Source organism: Pipistrellus hanaki (genome assembly GCF_964339955.1).
Source record: "Pipistrellus hanaki genome assembly, chromosome: X".
Lineage (NCBI taxonomy): Eukaryota > Metazoa > Chordata > Mammalia > Chiroptera > Vespertilionidae > Pipistrellus > Pipistrellus hanaki.
Window position 1 is genome coordinate 68033284 of NC_140524.1, and position 20876 is coordinate 68054159.

The following is a 20876-nucleotide window of genomic DNA, read 5'->3' on the forward strand; positions in this document are numbered from 1 at the left end:
AGTTTGGCTGTTTTCTATGGTTTCTATCACTTTCTTGGACTTCTCGTGGGTATTCCTAGTCAGACGGTTCAAAGACCTCTGTTTCAATAGATTCAGTTTCTGGTGATTTATGTTGTTCCTTCGAGAGTGTAATATCTATGCAATTATTGCTAATCCATGAGGCCTTGTGTTGTTGTCTCTTTGAAGAAGTAGGAAAACCTTCCAGTCGTTAGAGAGTGGCTTTGGAAAAGAAAACCTTTATCAGTCAGCACACAAGAGATTCTGAGTGGGCCATTTGATGAGATCCACTGGTGGACTTGCTGCTGGAGTTCTTAGGAAGGCTGATCCAAAACCTTGGTCATTTGGTAGACAAGCCTGATGCCTGAATCTGCTGGGACAAACTTACAGCCTGGTGTCATAGGGCTGGTGCATCACTGGGGCTGGGTACACAGGGGTACATCCTGGATGCTAGGTCTGTGGTTATATCATGGAGACTAGGGGAACAATGGCTTGCCTGAAGCCTGGTGCCACAAGCTGGCCTGGTTCTGAGGCTAGCCTGGAGCCTGTGTCTGTAGAGGCCAGAAGGAATGGGTTGGTACTGGGGTTAACTGGGTTAGGCCTTATGCTAGTATCCAAAATGAAGTTGCATGTTCACTTCATTCTCCTCCCCTCTCGTGCAGGGTAATTTCCTCAAACTTCACTGTGTGAACTTGGGGGAAGAGTGACATGGGTAATATAAAAATGTTCTTCCTGCCATATGCCATGTACTTTTTCTTATTTTATATCCTACTCGGGTGCTATAATCTCTCAGCTGGCTACCATAGCTCCCATGAAGGTATGTTGATGCATGGATAGTTGTACAGATTGATGTTACCCTGAGGGGACATGCTCTGGAAACTGTTCTTCAGCCATCTTGCTGATATCATTCCTCCATTTTAGCTGTTTGAAATTAAAATTTCAGAACATTCAGAAAGCACATTGCTCACCCATTTCTATGTATTGAGGTATAAATCTAAGAACATCTTGGATCCTCCACTGGCCTCCTAAGGGATTATGGTAACTGGCTTTATAGATTTATCCTCATCCTATTCACTGCCAAAAAACTAATTTGCTCTCTGGGCATACATTTTTAAAATCAGGCTTTGAGTGGCCCAGGAAATAAGAAAAATCTACATTTACATGGAGAAAAATGGTCACACCTCCACCTGTGCCTTATTTGTGTCTAATTACTGTTAAAAAGCTAAAGGTAAATTTTATTTTATTATTTTTAAATATATATTTTATTGATTTTTCACAGAGAAGAAGGGAGATGGATAAAGTTAGAAAAATCGATCAGCTGCCTCCTGCACACCCCCCACTGGGGATGTGCCCGCAACCAAGGTACATGCCCTTGACCAGAATCGAACCTGGGATCTTTCAGTCCGTAGGCCAACGCTCTATCCACTGATTTCAGCTAGAGGTAAATGTTAGTACTGACCTTCACTTTCACCTAGGGAAGAGGTATGATAGCCAAGTGTCCTTTCCCGCAGTAAGCGCTTTGAAATCGTGATTGGTTTGTGCCTTCTAGCTGTCACTCGAGGTGGAGGCACTGGGGGTGCAGCACTTTCCTCAGGTGGGCCTGAATAGATCTGTAAAGGAGGAATATTTCCAGGAAACAATTAGAAAGATCAAGTTTTTATCTCCCCATGCTAACTACTAGTTGATGCCAGCCAATCTGCCATAGCAATTCTAAAATGACGAAAGAAATGGGGGAATTGTTTTAATCACTCTAGCTACCAGCAAGTATTTAGAAATTTCCTACCATGTTCAAGGCATAGGACCTGGCATTTCTCAGTGTGGATGAAATAATACAGACAAAAACTCAAACATCAGTAGTGGATTTTCCACTTACAGCCTGGGAAACCTTAGTTAGGTCACCTCCCATGTCTGAGCCTTAGCTTCCTCATCTGTAACACAGATAGGGTGCGGTGATAATGAAGTGAAAACTGTAATCAAGGTATATCGCATGAGTAGGGGAGATTTGGAGATGATGAAAAATACCTACATGTACTCAATATTTCTAAAAGGATATAAAAAAACTGGTTATATTATTAGCCTCAAGACAGGATTGAGTGGCTGAGGAAAGAATGAAGGAAACTTATTTTCACTCCTATATCATTTTGATCTTTTAAAATTTCATATCATTTATGCATTATTTATTAAAAATAGGGCAAAAACAAAGTGCTTTGGAAAATGTAAAAAGTGTTGGATTTATGAGAGAGGGAGTTTAATTAAAATTTTTATATAGTGTCTCACATTTTTTTTTTTTGTGGAGAATGATATTTTGGCCAAAGAATACACACTTTGGGAGGACACACATATGTGCAGAGGGAGGGAGGTGACCCTTATTCAGTGCAATAATGCAATCAATTCCAATGATTAGCGTAAAGAGAAATGTCAGAGCCCAATATTCTATAAAAAAAAAGAGTCAACATAGGCTGCATACTAGTAGTCACAGGGTTTATATATTTGGAAACACAAGGCAAACTTGTGTTACAGCTGGATAATGATAGAGAACAATGCAAGAATATTCACAAGATAGCACACGTCTCAATGTCTCATGGCTTAGGGAAGAGAGACTATGACATAATAGCAATCAGATGAGCTTTCAGACCATACAGTTTTGGGTTATATTTCTGGTTCCACTACTATTTAGTAACAATATTATAAATATCTAAAATTTTGTGAGCATTTGCTTAGGCATTTTTATTCCTTGTATTTCACCAAATACACCAGGGCCTTTGCAGTGAGAATTTCATCTACTTGCAGAGCTCTACCTCCAAATATCCATGTAGTTTGCTCTCTCAATTCAAATAGAATTATGGTCAAATAAACTTTTAATAAGCCCTTCTAGGTGAATGTATCTAAAACTTTGACATGATTCCCTCTATCCAACACTACCTATGCTCTTCTCCTGCTTAAGTTTTTGTGTGTTTTTTCAATTCTCACCTGAGGTAATTTTTCCACTGATTTTTTAAAGAGAGAGTAGAAGGAGGGGAGAAAAGGAGAAAGATAAACACTGATATGAGAGGCACATTGACTGGCTGCCTCTCTAGGTGCACAAACCAAGGCTGGGAATCAAACTGCAACCGAGATACATGCCTTTGACAAGGAACTGAACCCGTGACCCTTTGGCCCACAGACCAATGCTCTAATCACTGAATCAAACTGGCCAGGGCTCCTGTTTAAGTTTTTTTTCTTCTAAGCATTTCTTATCATTTTACAGCCTAGTATATGTGGTTATTAGCCACATATACTAGGCTGTATATGTGGCTAATAACCACATATACATTATGTTGTTGTCTGTATCCCTACTCAATTGTAAGCTATATGGAGGTATATCATCATGTTCACTGCTATATCTCCAGCAATTAGTAGAGTGACTAGAATTGCTGAGCCAAAGGTCAAAACACACTTAACATTAAATGGCCAATTTGTTCCTTGAAAAGACCACTATAGCTACTCTCATTTTCCAGCTATGAGAGGACAAAAGGGACTAGATTAATATCTTCAGCCTGCAACAATTAAAAAAAATACTGGAAAAATACATGGAACAATTGTTTTTAAGGCATTTAAAATATGTCCATGAAGGACAGTGATACACGAGAGATAGGAAAAACAAATAAGATGAGTCTTATGATTGGTCCAGCTTATAGACTGGAGTCTGCACAACATAATGCATGGAATTCAGAGAGAGCCCATCAGTCTCCCTAAAATGATGACAATGAATTGCAAGTATGAGGAGGGTTAAGAAGTGAGAGTTTTCAGGGCAGACTACCAGAGAGAAGACTGATGCACATAGAGTTCTGGAAATCTGTAGGGGTTCTCTGACCAACATATATGTGTGAGGCAAGAACCACATGATAGAATTGCAGGGAACAATATTTAAGATCACAGAGTACCTGGAAGTGTTCCTGTTCTCAACAACCATAATGAAAAATAGAACAATTCATAGGACACTGGGTAGAATACACAGAAAAGTTTTGCCTCATTAGTTAAAAAAGCACACATACACATAAAAACACCCTAGACGAAATACTATTCTTTTTTCTACCTAACAAACACTAAAAGAAATACTTTTAAAAGAAGTGCTTTAAAAGAAAGCATCAAACTGTTTTCAAGTAACTTAAATGTATCTCAGAAAATACTTTAAGAATATTATTTATAGAAATACAAAAAAAATGGCCAAGATCCAAGAAGGCAAAATTAGCAATGTGTTGCACTGAATAAAAATTACCAGAAATAACTTATATCTCTTTTTGAATTTGATGATTTTTATTTCTTTCTCTTGCCTAATTTTTCTAACTAGGAATCCAATACTAAGTTGAATAGAAGTACTGAAAGAGAACACACTTATATTGTTACTGATCTTAGTGAGAAAGCTGTACACCTTTGACATTTGAGTATGATGCTAGCTGTGGTCTTGTCATACATGGAGTGTTTTGTTGAGGTGCATTCCTTCAGTACCCAATTTTTTAAATATTTTTTTTTTATTTTGAAAGGATGTTGAATTTTGAAAAATTCACTTTTTTTGCACCTAGTAAGATTATCATATGCTTTTTATTTTTAATTCTGTTAATGTGGTATGTCACATTTACTGATTGTGTATATCGAACCAACCTTGCATAATCATGGTGTATTATCCTTTTAGTATGCTGTTGATAAATCCCACTTAATCATGGTGTATTATCCTTTTACTGTGCTGTTGAATTTGATATGCTAGTATTTTGTTGAGAAATTTTGTGTCTATATTCAACAGATATATATGTCCATAGTTTTCTTTTTTGTAGTCTTTATTTGACTTTGGTATCAAGGTAACTTTGGCATCATAAAATAAATTTAGTAACATCACCTTCTTTTCAAATTTTTTTGAAGTTTGAGGAGGACTAGAATTAACTCTTCTTTTAATTTGGTAGATTTCACCAATAAAACCATCTAGTCCTGGGATTTTCTTTGTTGGGAGATTTCTGATTATTGATTCAATCTTCTTGCTTATTATTAGTCTGTTTATATTTTCTATCATTCATGATTCAGTATTTGCAGATTGTATGTTTCCAGAAATTTAACCTAAATATATATATATATATATATATATATATATATATATATATATATATATATATTGATTGATTTCAGAGAGGAAGGAAAAGGGAAAGAGAGAAACATCAATGATGAGAGAGAATCATTGATCAGCTGCTTCCTGTAGGCCTCACACTGGAGATTAAGCCATCAAACTGGGCATATGTTCTGGCTGGGAATTGAACCAAGACCTCCTAGTTCATAGGTTGATGCTCAACCATTGAGTCACGCCAGCCAGGATATCCTTCTTTTCCAGGTTTTCCAATTTGTTGGCATACAATTATTTATAGTAGTTTCTTATTATTTTTTATATTTCTGTGGTATCACCTTTTCATTTTCAAATATTTGAGGCTTCTCTTTTTATTTTTTTTTATTTTTATTTTTTTTTATTTTATTTTATTTTTATTTTTTTATTGTATTTTTTTATTTATTTTTTTATTTTTTTAAAATATATTTTATTGATTTTTTTTTTTGCCCCCCACCCTCCCTCCCACACATCCCCTCCCTCCCCAGAGTTTTGTGTCCATTGGTTATACTTATATGCATGTATAAAAGTCCTTCGGTTGATCTATTATCTCCCCCAGATCTTCCTCCCCTCCCCGCTGTAATTTGACAGTCTACTTGTTGATATACTGTCTCTATATCTATCTTTTGGTTCATCAGTTTATAATGCTCTTTGTTATCCACAAATGAGTGAGGTCATGTAGTGTTTCTCTTTCATTGATTGGCTTATTTCACTCAGCATGATGTTCTCCAATTCCATCGAGTTTGCTGCAAATGATGAGAATTCCTTCTTTTTTATGGTGAGGCTTCTCTTTTTATTTCTTAGTCAAGCTAAAGGCTTGTCATGTTTTATTTATGTTTTCAAAAAAGCTTTTAGTTTCATTGATCTTTTCTATTGTTTATCTGGTCTCTACTTCATTTATTTCATATATAAATTAACTATGATATCCTCTTGATGAATAGACCACTTTATCATTATATAATGATCTTCCTAGTCACTTTTTACAGTTGTTGGCTTAAAGTTTACTTTTTCTGATATAAGTATAGCTACTCTTCTCTCTTTTGGTTTTCATGTACATGGAATAACTTTTTCCATACTTTCACTTTGATCCTATGTGTTTCCTTAAAGTTGAAGCAAGTCTCTTTTATGCAGCAACTTGTTGGATCTTGTTTATTTTTTTTATTTTTTAGTTACATTTGACATATACTATTATATTAGTTTTAGGTATAGAATATAGTGATTAAACACATAGCTTATGAAGTGATCACACAGACAAGTCTACTATGTTAGACCTTGTTTTTAATTGAGTCATCTACTCTATGCCTTTAGATTGAAGACTTTAGTCCATTTATATTTAAAATAATTATTGAAGGGATTTACCAATTCCATCTTTCTGTATTTCTCATAAGGCAGGTCTAGTGTTGATAAACTTACTCATCTTTTCTTCACTTGCTAAAGTCTTTATCTCTCCATTTCTGAAAGATGATTTGCTAGGTAAAATATCCTTGATTAGTAGGTGTTTGTTTGTTTGGTAATTTGTTGTTGTTGTTGTTGTTGTTGTTTGTTTTTGTGGTTTTTTGCAGTTTGCATATCTCATCCAACTTTCTTTTGGTCTGTAAGGTGTTTGCTGAGAAATAGGCTGATAGCTTTATAGGGGTTTCCTTTATGTGTGAGGGGTTTTGTTTTTTTCTCTTGCTGCCTTTAAAATTCTGTCTTTGATTTAAGAAATTTTTTTATTATAATGTGTGTTGGAGATCATTTGGGGGTGAAAATTTTAGGTGACTTGTTAGCTTCAGATTTGAGTAGTTTTCAGCCATTATTTCTCTCCCTGTCCACTCCTCCGTGAAAGAGAGAATATTTTTTCCATTGATTTTATTTTCAGTCTACTTTTAAAAAAAATTTAAATTCTTAATTATTTAAAGTATTACATGTATCTACTCCCCACCCCCCAATTGACCTCTTCCTGGCCACTCTCTCCCTCCAGCACATGCATACTGTTCTATGTCCATTGGTTTTGCTTATATGCATTCATGCAAGTTGGTTGCTCTTTTACCCTCCCCTGACTTCCCTCTGAGGTTTGACAGTCTATTCAATGTTTCTGTGTCTCTGGATCTAATTTTGTTCATTATATTCCACAAATGAGTGAGATCATGTGATACTTATCTTTCTCCGACTTGCTTATTTTGCTTAGCATAATGTTCTCCGGGTCCATCTGTACTGTTGCAAATGGTTAAGAGTTCTTTCTTTTTTACAGCATCATAGTATCCCATTATATACATGTACCACAGGTTTTTAATCCACTCATCTGCCATTATTTCTTTAAATATGCTTTCTCCCATTACTCTCCTTCTGGGATTTCTGGAACTCAAACAATTAATAGATTGTCTCTTTTAATTAATCCCTTAATTTACATAGACTATCTTTACCATTTTACATTCTTTTTTATTTTTGCTCCCCTGAATGGATTATTTCAAATAACCTGCTTTCTAATTCACTAATTCTTTCTTCTGTTTGGTTGAATATGATATTGAAGATCTCTACTGAATTCTTCAGTTCAGTCATTGTTTGTTTTTTAATGGTTTCTTTGTTTTGTTTTGCTTTACTTTTCATTTGTTTATGCATTATATTCTTAACTTTATTTAGTTCTCTATCTCCTTTTTCTTGTAGTCCACTGAATTTCTTTAAGAGTATTATTCTGGCCCTGCTGGTATAGCTCAGTAGTTGAGCATCAACCTATGTACCAGGAGATGACAGCTTGATTCCAGGTCAGGGCACATGCCCGGGTTGTGGGATCCATTCCAAGGAGATGGTGTGCAGGAGGCAGCCAATCAATAATTCCCTCTCATCATTGATGTTTCTATCTCTCTCTCTGTTTCCTTTCCTCTCTGAAATCAATGAAAATATCTTCAAACATTTATTTTAAAAGATGATTATTCTTCATTCTTCGTCAGACCATTCCTAGATCTTCATTTCCTTGGAGTCACTTATTGGAGATTTATTAGTTCATTTAGTAGTATCATTTTCCCTGTATCCTTTATTTTTATGGCATTACATTGATGTCTGTGCATTTGGAAAAGTAGACATCTCCCCCATTATTTACAGACTGGCTTCCACAGGCAAAGCCCTTCAGAAGTCAGCCCACACTGAGATTCTGGGTAGGATATGTGGTAGTGTACAGGGAGAGGCTTGCAGCTAAAGTTCTCGTGCAGGCAGGTCTGGGGTCTGGGTCAGCAGGTTTGGAGCTTGGGTCCACAGGGACAAGCCTGGTGCCTTATTCTAAATGGATGAGCCTGAGGTTGTGTTCACTTGGAGAGACCTGTTGCTTAAGTATGCAGTGATGGGACTATGATCTGGGTTCAGGTGGATGTATCCATGGGGTGGTCTTAGCATCTAGTTCCACAGGGACTGTTCTGGTGAGGGATGGGGCTGGGAAGCCTGGATTCAGAGCAACTAGCCTAAAAGCTGGGGCTATGAAACCTGGCCTGACACTAGGGAAAACCTGGATTTTAGGGCCACAGAAGTAGGCATGAGAGCTGGGGCCCTGGGGCTAGCCTGGAGTTTGGGTCTATGGTGCCCAGCCTGGTACTAGGGCTGTCCAGAAGCCTCAGTTCATGGAATCTAGCCTAAAGGCTGTTGCTGGTGCTGGCGTGGAAGTGAGGTAGGCCAAGAGTTTGGATCCATAGAAGTTTTTATGGAGCCTGAGCAGGAGAAACAGTCTTGGTATTGAAGTAGCCTGGGAACCTATGTCTGTGAGAGGTGGTCTAAAAGCTAGGTCTGTGGAAGGTGCCCAGTTCTCGAACAGGCCAGAAGTATGGGTTTAGGAGAGCCTACCAGAAGCCTGGTGACATGGGAGCGAGCCAGAATTTGGGTGAGCCAGAAGCCTGGCTTTGTGGGATCCCACTGGTGCCTTAGGGCCTGATTGGAGATGTGGGAGCTGAGTGATATCGATATGGTTTAGGAACTTGGGTTTGCAGGAACCAACTAGGAATCTCATGCTGCAGGACCCATCTCAGGTTATGGAAGTCATATGGGGTCACAGAAGTTGGTGGACTCCTGAATGAGCAAGGAGACCACTGGGAAACTAGAGTAAACAGTGAAGTCTGTAGGAGTTGACCTGTTGCTGGATAGGTCAGCACTGGAGTCTGCAGTGAAGTCAGGTTCTCACTTCACTGTCCTCCCATGATGAGTGTGTACCCTCTGTGCTGGACTTCCAAGGTTTGGGAGGGGGTTGTTGTTGGCGATATAATTCTGTCTTCCCTCCTCAATAAATCTTCTTACTTCTGTGATTCACCCATGTGTTGTAATCCTTCACCTGGATTCCTTAGCTCTTGTAAAGATATTTGGGCATGTAGATAGCTAATCAAATTGATGTTTTGGGGACAGAACCAGGGCTAGAAATTCTTATACTGCCATCTTGCTGATGTCATTCCACAGTTGCTGACCTCCATATCTTCACATCCTATTTGCTCATTAACCTGGTCTCTGCCTACACTAATCTTTTGGAACTGTTTTTTGTTTGTTTGTTTGTTTTTTGTTTTTTAAGATATTCATACTTTACTTCCTTAAACTACATAAAGTATAAGATAAAATAAAGGAAACTGTGCTTTCATGGATAAGAACCTACACTTTTTAAAAAATTTAAATTCTTTATTGTTTAAAGTATTACATTAGTCTTCTTTTCCCCCATTGACCTCTCCCTGGCCACCCCCACCCTCAAGCACAAGCCCTTACCTCCCTACTGTCTGTGTCCATTGGTTATTCTCATATGCATGCATACAAGTCCTTTGGTTGATCTCTTACACCCTCACCCCCAACTTCCCTCATAGATTGTACAGTCTGTTTGATGTTTCTCTGTCTCTGGATCTGTTTTTGTTCATCAGTTTATGTTGTTCATTATATCCCACAAATGAGTGCAATCATGTGATATTTATCTTTCTCTTACTGTCTTATTTCACTTAGCATAATGCTCTCCAGTTCCATCCATGCTGTTTTAAATAGTAAAGTTTCCTTCTTTTTTACAGCAGTGTAGAATTCCATTGTGTAGATATACCACAGCTTTCTAAGCCATTCATCTGCTGATGGGCATTGAGGCTGTTTCCAAGTCTTATCTATGATAAATGTGCTGCTAAGAACAAAGTGGTGCATATCCTTACCGATTGGTGTTTCTGTTTTGTTGGGATACATACCTAGAAGTGGGATTACTGGGTCATATGGAAGTTCCACTTCTAATTTTTTGAGGAAACACCAAAATGTTTTCCACATTAGCTGCACCAGTCTGCATTTCACCAGGAGTACAAGAGGGTTCCTTTTTCTCCACATCCTCGCCAGCATTTGTTTGTTGATTTGTTGATGACAGCCATTCTGACAGATGTGAGATGGTACCTCATTGTTGTTTTGATTTGCATCTCTCTTAGGATTACTGACTTTGAGCATGTTTTCATATGTCTCTTGGCTTCTGTATATCCTCTTTCAAGTCTTATTTTGACTTTGCCCCAACAATTGACATGGGTGAAAATCCTACCCTAAAATAGCGTTTACCATGGGTATGTATGGGGGAGGGGGGCAATGGTAAAATATGTATACAGATAATAATCTAATAAAAAAATTAAAAATTAAAAAAATAAATAAAATAAAATAGCCTTTACCTTTTGACTTTCTGCATGACTATATTCCTACTCTCTGAACACTGCCCAGTTTCTTTCACTGGCTCTTCCTAAAGGCTGATTTTCCCCAAGGTTGTGTTCTCTGTCCTCTATTGATCTCACCAAAACTGTTAGACACATTCTCACTAAAACAGTTTTATCCACTCCCATGGATTGCAGTACTAATTTTCTCAAATTACTTCTATACTAATATATCTAACATCTGCTTAATACTACCATCTGGGTATCTCAGAGCTATCTGAAACTCAACACTTCTAAAATTGAACACAGTTAAATATTTTCTTATAACTATTTATTATTTAACCCTTTGTATGACATAAGCATCTATAGATGCAAGCAGCGGACCTTCCCCACACACCACGCACATCTATAGTCACAAACCTCGCATATCAACTTTGGTCGTCCAATTTTAAAATCAAGACTTGTTACTGACATTTCTGTTTAAAGTATTTCAGTGATACTCCCTTTCTTTGGGACCAAGTCCAAATTCCTTAGTTTGTACACAAGGTGTTCCATAATCTGGCCATTGTCAACAATCTCCAGTCTCATCTTTCACTAATCCGATATCCCTCTTAAATTACAGCCATTCCAGGTTATTATAGTTCTTTGCATGCTATGTTTTGTTATTCCTGTGCATATACAGAGTTCTCTATGTGGCAGAGGCTGCTAATTGCTTCCCAGTATTCAGTATCCATTCTTCCTTTTACTAATAGAAATAATTGAGTTTTAGTTGTGTACACATGCCTATATTTCCTAGCTTCCCTTGCAGCTAGGTAAGGCCATGTATTTAAATTTTAGATAATAGAATACAAATACAAGTTATGTATGAAGATTTCTGGATCATGTTTTTATGAAGAAATTGTTTGCATTGCATTGTTTGTTTCATCCTCTCTGGGAAGTAATTTGAGACCAATGGAACAGGTTTCTGGGACAGAGATTGAGGCAACATGGTGAGGATAGCAGAACTACCCCACCAATTTAAGACTGTTCATCTCTGGACTTTTACATGAAAGAGAAATAAACTTCTGAATTTATGTTTCTCTTTGTTATAAGAGGTTAGACTGTCTCTTAATTAATCTACTTCTCTTTAACTTTCAGGACTCCTGCATTACCCACTGTATGAAGCATTTTCTGACTTTCAAGACAGATATGTTTCTCCTTCTATGTGGTCCCATAGTATCTGATGTACATCTTCATCATAGTAGTTATCACACTGTATCCTGAGTATTAATTAGTTGGTCTACATTCCCTGGCAGTATCATGAGTCTCCCAACAGTGGAGATTTTTGTCTCATTCATCTCTAGAAGGCCCTTATAAGGCACTAGGCAAAAGGTATCAGCTCAATGACAGTTTTTAAACTGTATTGATGAATTTTGGCTGCCCCTCAATAGCTGTTAAAAAGTAGAGCCTTGCCCTAACCAGTTTGGCTCACTGGATAGAGCTTCAACCTGTGGACTGAAGGGTCCCAGGTTCAATTCCAATCAAGGGCATGTACCTTGGTTGTGGGCACATACCCAGTGGGGGGCATGCAGGTGGCAGCTTATCTATGTTTCTCTCTCATTAATGTTTCTAACTCTTTATCCCTCTCCCTTCCTCTCTGTAAAAAATCAATAAAATATATATTTTAAAAAGTAGAGCTTTTTCTCACTTATTCCTTCTCCAACTGGAATTATGAAAAGAAAGTATAACATAGAGATTAAAGAGTCAGCTATGAAACTGGACCACTTTCTTACACCATATTATAAAAAGACATAAAATGGGTTAAAGTCATAAATGTAAGGCCTGAAACCATAAAAAATCTTAGAGGAAAATATAGGAAGTAAACTATTTGACATAGTCTGAGTAATATCTTTTTTGATACATCCCCTCAAGCAAAGGAAACAAAAGCAAAAATAAAAAAAATAAGACTTTATCAAACTAAAAAGCTTGTACACAGTGAAGGAAACCTTAAATAAAACAAAAAGACAACTTACTGAAAGGGATAATATATTTGCAAATAAGATATCTGATAAGGGGTTGGTATAAAAAAATATAAAAAACTCATACAACTCAATAACAAAAAAGTAACAATCCAGTTGGAAAATGGGCAGAGAACATGAAAATACATTTCTCCAAAGAAGGCATATAAATGGTTAGCAGACATATAAAAATATGCTCAGCACCACTAATAATAGGAAAATGCAAATAAAAAACACGAGATACCAACACACACTAAACAAAATGGCTATTATAAAGAAGTCAACAAGTAATATGTGTTGGTAAGGATGTGGAGAAAAGGAAATCCTTGTGCACCATTGGTGGGACTGCAAACAGTTGTAGCTCCTATGGAAAACAGTGTGGAGATTCATCACAAAATAAAAATTGATTATTATACAACAGAGCAATTCTACTTCTGAGTATTTATCCAAAGAAAACAAAAACACTAATTGGAAAACAGTTGTGCTATGTTCATTACATCATTACTTACAATAACCAAGCTATGGAAGAAAAACCTATACCCAACAGACAAATGATGTAATGAGAAAACCAAGATGGCTGCATAAGGTATACACCTGTACGTGCTGCCTCTCACAACCACACCAAAACTACAATTAAAAGACAAAATTTCTATCACCCAGTACCATGGGAAAACGGGCTATATAGAAGTTCTATAACTAGAAGGAAAGATAAAAGAGCATTGAGACTAGGTAGGACATGCACAAGTGCGGAAAAACAGAGGTATGGAGGTGTGTGAATTGGGCTGGCAGCTAGCAACTGGGTGTGCTGTTTTTTTCAATCCAAAGGGAGACACAAGCTCCCTACTGCTCTGAACTCCAGTTTTCAGTGAGAGTCTTGGGACCCAGACTCCTACAGGGAGAAGCTGGAGGATGGCTTTCTTGCAGAGGTGCATGCAGGAATCATTGTTTACTGCACTGGGGCGTCAACGCAGAGACACAGAGAGGGCTAACTGGCAGCCATCGCTGTTTGCCACACCCTAGTGATTCCCTGAGACCCAACCCTGACCAATTTACAAACCTACCCAAACTGTGCACAGCAGCTTTTGCATATGAATGGCCTGCCCTATCACAGCTTAACCTAACATACAGCAGATCAGTCAGACAGCTCCAAAACTTCCAAACCCCAAGCAAAGAGGAGAAATCTGAAGATATCCCTGTAGCTCCAGCTGGGTGGCCTCAGAGAGGAAGAGAGGGTGAGAGAGAAGATGAAGAAAGAAGGCAGAGTAAGCAGAGGAGGGAGGGGGGTTAATATTGGAGCAGTAAGGGTGGCGTGGTTATCTTCTATGCAAATCAAGGATTGTGGACTTGATACCTGATGGCTCTTCAAGATCTCTTTTGGATTAAATTATTTTAGCTCCCTTTTTCAGTTATACAAATTATTCATGTCTCATTAACAAAACTCTTTCCTCACAGCCCGTTCCTCTTCAAGGAACTACCCAACCCCCAAGATGGGTTCAATTAACTTCTAGGGGTGGTAATGAGAGCTACTAATTCCATCTAGAAAGGGTACAGTGTATAGGCCCTGTCTCTTCCAAGTAGACTGACACATAATTTGGGAGCCTTTTGAGACCAGTTCTGACTATGTGGCAGTAGGCAGGGCTCAGAGAAGATACTCACTAGGCTTAAAATGACATTCTCTAAATGAGAAAAGTCGAGAAAAACAGAGAGGGTATTTCCTAATGTGTATCCTTTCTAAAATTAAAACATGGCCTGCAGTATGTATTGCAACATCTTCCCCAAAGCTGGCCTACAGATGTAAACCTTGGAGCTAAGCTTTAATGTGGAAATGTTGGCAATTACTGTGGTAGGAAGATTCCAGTTATCTGTCTTTCTGTTCTGTCTGCCCTCCAAAGGCCACATTTCATATCTCTTTTAAATGATAAGCTGTAACCTATCTGTTACTGCTATTGCCATTGAGAAGAAAAATGGAGTGAATAATCCTCCTTGCTCATTCAACTTGAGTCACTTTGACTTCTTTGATGTTCAACATGCCAAGTACCCTTTTGCCTCAGGAACTTTGCACTATTCCTGGATCTTCTCTTCTCTAAGATAGCCACCATGGTTTATACCCTTACTTTATTAAGTTCATTGCCTAAATATCAGCAATACCACCTTCTATAAGATAATGATCTCATATCCTTTTTATTTTTCTTCAGAACAGTTTTTACCACCTCACAAATATACCAAATTATTTATCATCAGTCTCTCCCCACTAGAATATAGGACCTATAAAATAAAGTCCTCTGTTTTGTTTACATGTATATCTCCAGTGCCTATAACCTTGTTAGTATGTAAAATAAATTTTGGTAAGTATGTATAAAATTAATGAATATTATTAGCTCTTTTTGAAAATAGGACTACAAAGTACAAATATAACTAGTGGGCTTGGGAAGAAAAACCTAGTAAAATATCTACAGTTTCTCTTAGAAGATGAGGAAAGAGTTGATGGGCTCAAATTCTCTGGACTTAACTTCTGACACCGTAATTTTAATAAGAAGAAAACTTTTAGAGATGAAAAAATGGGTTAAAAAAGACCCAAGAAAAGAAACTCAGGCTATTCTATTAAATTCCCTATTGACTTCTTGAGTATTTATTAAAAAATTATTCTAATCATATTCTGTGAAATAAATAACAATAAACCCTTTGAAGATAGAAAAACAACAAAAATAAATCCTAAATGAATGAGAAACTCATAGTGTTTGACGATTTCATACAGGGAACGATGGGACCAAATACCAAATGAAATAGGATACAAAACTAGTTCCTCTGCATCTTTTCAATCATTGTAAATAGGAAGTGATAGCAGTGGCAGGATAAGGTGAAAATAGTTGTATCGGGTGCTATACTAGAGACTGACTAAAACATGGCTTTGGTGGAATAAACTTTTTCTAAGTTCAAGCCATGGGTCAGAACTGTTCTTATTTTTTAAAATATAATATTTAGAAAAAGAGGAAGGAGGAGGGATAGAGATATAGAAACATCGATGAGAGAGAAACATCAATTGGCTGTCTCCTGCATGCCCACTACTAGGGATGAAGCCCTCAACCCAGTCATGTGACCTAACCAGGAATCGAACCAGTCACCTTCTGGTTCCTGGGTCGATGCTCAACTGAGCTAAACCACCAGGCAGAACTGCTTTTAATAGTGTACTCCTTCCTATATAATGTGTACTATGTGTTAGTTACAGTTCTAAATAATTTACATATATTAACTCATTTATTGATTGTATACAAATCTCTTTCCTTGAACTTCCAAAGAAGATTTGGTAATAAAGGACATGGTTGATCAATTAGCACATTCCCTAAATTGCACCATTGAATAAATTCCTCTATCTACCTTTTTCATAGGATTACTAGTAAAGGAGGAGAGAATAACTGGAAGTTTAAATGAAAAGTTAAAGAAATCATAAAATCCTGACAGGGTATAAGCCCTCATTTTTCTTCCTCTGAACACAAGTGGCTCTACCATCAGTGAAAAACCAAGCAGGTGTTCTTAACTCTAGATTAAATCAATTAACTAGGAAGAAGATTAGAGAGGGAATTTGAGGTCAAAGGGTTGGCTAAGAATAAAAAATGTACATTGGCCAAGGTCACCTGATAAGCAAGTGGCAGGGCTATGATATAAACTCAGATGTGTCTGACTTCAAGGTTAACATTCTCTCCTGTGTATAATATTAAAATCAACATTTTAAGTTTAAATAGGAATTCCTTGGGTGGAAACAGTATCAGGAACAATTTATTTTCCCATCTTCCAAAACTCCAGCAAGAGGACAGAAAGATTTGTGTGTTTTTTAGGTTTTTTTTTTGTTTGTTTTGTTTTTAGATCAGTTAAGAACACTTAGGGTTTTGTTATCTTTGATAGGGGGTGCAGGAAAAATCCCAAATGATATACAAAGAAAAATCTGATAAACCAGTGTTCTTTGTTTCCTGAAAACATGGTTAACAATGTGTGAATCCTAGCTGAATTAAATTCCTGGACTAAGAGACCAAAATACCCTGCTGGGCCCTGGTTATCGCCTGGGGTTGTAGTCAGGAGTCCAACTCCTGGGAATCCTTTTTCTGAAGGCTCATCAGAAATCTGGATGGCAACATTTGTTGGGCTTTGAGGCAAACCAAGGTAAGTTTCACTGGGAAAGGGGTTCATGATCTGCTTGCCTGTGTTTAGCCACATATTAATCTCCTTCCGGTTTCTTCTCTGCCATGCCTTAAAATGTGAAAGAGAAGAATTTTAACGTAAAGCAATCATTTTTCAGTTGCCAAAAGCCATGATATCCAGATTTAAACATTTGGAAATTTTGGCAGAACAGAGCAACTATCCAGATTCAACCCAGATGCCGCTTCAAGGCTGCAAATATCACATTGTTCAAAAAGTATCTTGCCTTTCCATAAATCAAAGCTATAGGACTCGGCCCTGATGAATCCCAGATTTCCACTGAGTCTCCATTTACTAGTACACTCTGGCTGAGGCTGTGTTGCACTTTCTGGGATTTGGTTATATTAGCAAAAACTGTACTTTGAACTTCATTAGAAACAAAAGTGGTAATGGGGTCAAAAATAATGAGCTCAATATTTGAGAGAGGCCATTTTAAACATCAAGTATGTCACCAAGTTTTCAAGTTTTCTTTGAAAATGTCATGTATGTTGTTATCAAGAGCCAACTTTTTTTGTAAGAGGGCTGTCACCAGTTTTATATTTGGTCTTTGCAATAGTCTTTAAGGCCCTTCTAAAATCCTATCTAGTCTATCTATTCATTATACTTATGGCAAAACTCCAAAGGGGATCATTTATTCAAGGCTCCAAAACCAGTAGGTGGTAGACCTGAGACTAAGACCAATAATTCTAATCCCCAATCTGGTGCACCATTCCCTTAAAACACAGTACCTCCTATATGAACCAGTTTTAGACACCCACTGATTATAGCTATTGGGTCTATAATTCGTGCTCTGTTGGTCCATTACCCTGCGCAATTGTCTTGGGGAGAGAATACTGAGAGAGAGAGAAAGCACGAAGTCAGATCTTCATAAGGACACCTCCATCTACTTGGCCTGGATTATGTGGTTCCTACTAATAATGGTATGACATATTTCAAGTGTAATTTTACTTTTAGACATATTTAGGATGATTTTAGGCTTGGGAAGTAAATAGTTTCTGTATCATTAACAACCATAAATTAAAAATGATCTAAGAACTTTTTTAAACAGCCCCTTTAACTATAAAGACTTAGAAGATATCAAGGTAAAAGGACTGGGAGAACACCATAATGGGCACTGGATCTAAATAGATCCTTTTCAAAAGAAGACAGGAGGAAGGCCAAGAGGCACATGAAAACATGCTCAAAGTCACTAATTATCCGAGAGATCAAATCAAAACAACAATGCGGTACCATCTCACACCTGTCAGAATGGCCAACATCAACCAATCAACAAACGACAAGTGTTGGAGAGGTTGCGGAGAAAAAGGAACCCTCGTGCAATGCTGGTGGGAATGCAGACTGGTGCAACCACTGTGGAGAACAGTATGGAGTTTCCTCAAAAAACTGAAAATGGAACTCCCATTTGACCCAGTAATCCCACTCCTAAGAATATATCAAATAAATCAGAAACACCAATCAGAAACGATATATGCACCCCTATGTTCATAGCAGCCCAATTTACAATAGCTAGGATTTGGAAACAGCCTAGGTGCCCATCAGCAGATGATTGGATCAAAAAACGATGGTACATCTACACAATGGAATACTATGCTGCCATGAAAAAGAAGGAATTCTCATCATTTGCAGCAACCTGGATGGAATTGGAGAACATCATGCTGAGTGAAATAAGCCAGTCAATGAAAGAGAAACACCACATGACCTCAGTCATTTATGGATAATAAAGAACATTATAAACTTATGAACCAAAAGATAGATATAGAGACAGTAAAGCAACAAGCAGACTGTCAATTTACAGCGGGAAGGGTAGGGAGATCTGGGGGAGATAAGAGATCAACAGAAGGACTTGTATACATGCATATAAGTACAACCAATGGACACAAAACTCTGGGGAGGGAGGGCATGTATGGGAGGAGGAGGCAATGTACACAGATAATAATTTAATAACAAGAAAAGGAAAAAATTTTAAAAAAGAACACCATAATTAAGATAAAGTTAATCTCCTCTCAGTACAGTAAATGGGTAATTGTATAGAGCATTGGAAAGTATTAAAATTTGGTGGGAAATACTATGTGCAAAGTACTTGACATATTTATCTCACTGAATCCTCCCAATTGAGTAAAGAAGGTCTAATTATTAGTTCCATTTTTAAAAATTTCTTTATTAAGGTATTACATATGTGTCCTTATTCCCCCATTACCCCCCTCCCATTCATGCCCTTACTATCTTGTTATCTGTGTCCATCGATTGGGCTAATATGCATGCATATAAGTCCTTTGGTTGATCTCTCCCCCTTACCCCCACCGTCCCCTACCTTTCCGGAGGTTTGATGTTCTGATTGATGTTTCTCTGTCTCTGGATCTGTTTTTGTTCATCAGTTTATGTTTTTCATTTTCCAGTTCCATTTTTAAAATGAGAGGGGAAAGGCTCAGAGAGTTAGACTTGCTTGCTTAAGGATGGAGCTGGGATTTAACCTCAAGGTTGTTAGCAGGTTCCAAATCTATTTTCCAATTCTTAACATAATATTCTCACCTCCATGGATATTTGGAAAGCCTATAGAGGTAGCCTGGGAATTTCAAGGTTATTTCAAGAACTCTTAATCCAAGAAAGTAGCAGTAATCCGGCCATCATTCCTAAAATCCCAGAGGAAAGAAAAATTCTCCCCAATCTCAATGCTCCTCCACTGGACTGGGGAACTTGAGTCTATTTCAGGTCTGGCTGCTAAAGTACACCTTATCTGGCCCTCTAGCATACTGTCAACAGTCTTTCTGCATTATCCGGATCCTGATCTTCAAACCTGAGACTCAGACCATTCAAAGGAAAATAGCAAAGGTAAGGGTATATAATATGAGAAAATCACTGGCCATAGAAATAAATGGACTATATCATCCTGAATATCTTTTTCAAATTCTCAAAACTATGATCGTATATTTAATATTTTCCCCCTTCCTTCCATCTCCTCCTTCCTGACTTTCTTGCTCAAATACAATAAAAAAAATAAAAACAGTCCTAACTGGTTTGGCTCAATGGATAGAGTTTTGGCCTGAGGACTGAGGGATCCTGGGTTTGATTCCTGTCAAGGGCATGTGCCTTGATTTGGGGCACATCCCCAGTAGGATGTGTGCAGGAGGCGGCTGATTGATGTTTCAATCTCATAGATGTTTCTAACTCTCTATCCCTCTCCCTTCCTCTCTGTAAAAAATCAATAAAATATATTAAAAAATAAAAAATGAAAATAAAAACAGACATTTAATTTTGATAGCCCATAACAAATTTAATCCTTCTCAGCCTCAGTTTACCTTTAAGTAAAATTAGGAATTACCTCATAAGTTTTGAAGCTTCAACGAGATGTTGAATGTTAAAATTTTAGCATAGTGCATGGCACATAGCAAACTCTCAATAAATGTTTATAATTATTTTACTGTTATAATTATTATTTTAGTGCCATCTGGGCATATGAAAAAAGAAGCAAAAGGTATTTCCATCTGTTGCTTAATCTTGAGGATAATTCTTAGGGTGAAGATAATAAAAAAAAAAATATGAGTCCTGGGGAATGTTTCAGCTCTTTGAACATTGGGGGATAAACCCTAACTCACAGATATATCCTATACCTATCACATTATCTCATCAGGATCAGAGATTCGTATTCATTTCAAACAGGCCCTGACCTCACTTCAAAGTTAAGAGAACTAGGCCTTTGGGGGGAAAAAAAAAGAGAGAGAGAGAGAATTGAAAATTTGAATACATGTTTTCAAAAGATTCACTAAGACTAATAAGCATGTCTGAAATTTCTCAATCTTAACAATTTTCTACTCAAAGGTGTTTTCTTTAGATTACACTTTGCTCTTGACATTAATTAAAGATTTTTTTCCTAAAGATTCATTTGAAAATTTATGCCAAATCCCCAACTAACTACATATTAGAATCTGAGAATGCCCTCACATGTACAGTCTAATAAATTATTTT

At 37.3% G+C, this 20876-nt stretch overlaps 1 protein-coding gene across 2 annotated transcripts in view; it reads right to left on the reverse strand.

Moving 5' to 3' along the window:
• OPHN1 (oligophrenin 1) overlaps nt 1–20876 on the reverse strand; it is a 307777-nt gene that overhangs the window by 46494 nt on the left and 240407 nt on the right. For both annotated transcript variants that reach the window (XM_084869543.1, XM_084869542.1), the window contains exon 20: nt 1457–1607. In XM_084869543.1, coding sequence (XP_084725669.1) covers nt 1457–1607 — 151 coding nt within the window. The remainder of the gene's footprint in view (nt 1–1456; nt 1608–20876) is intronic.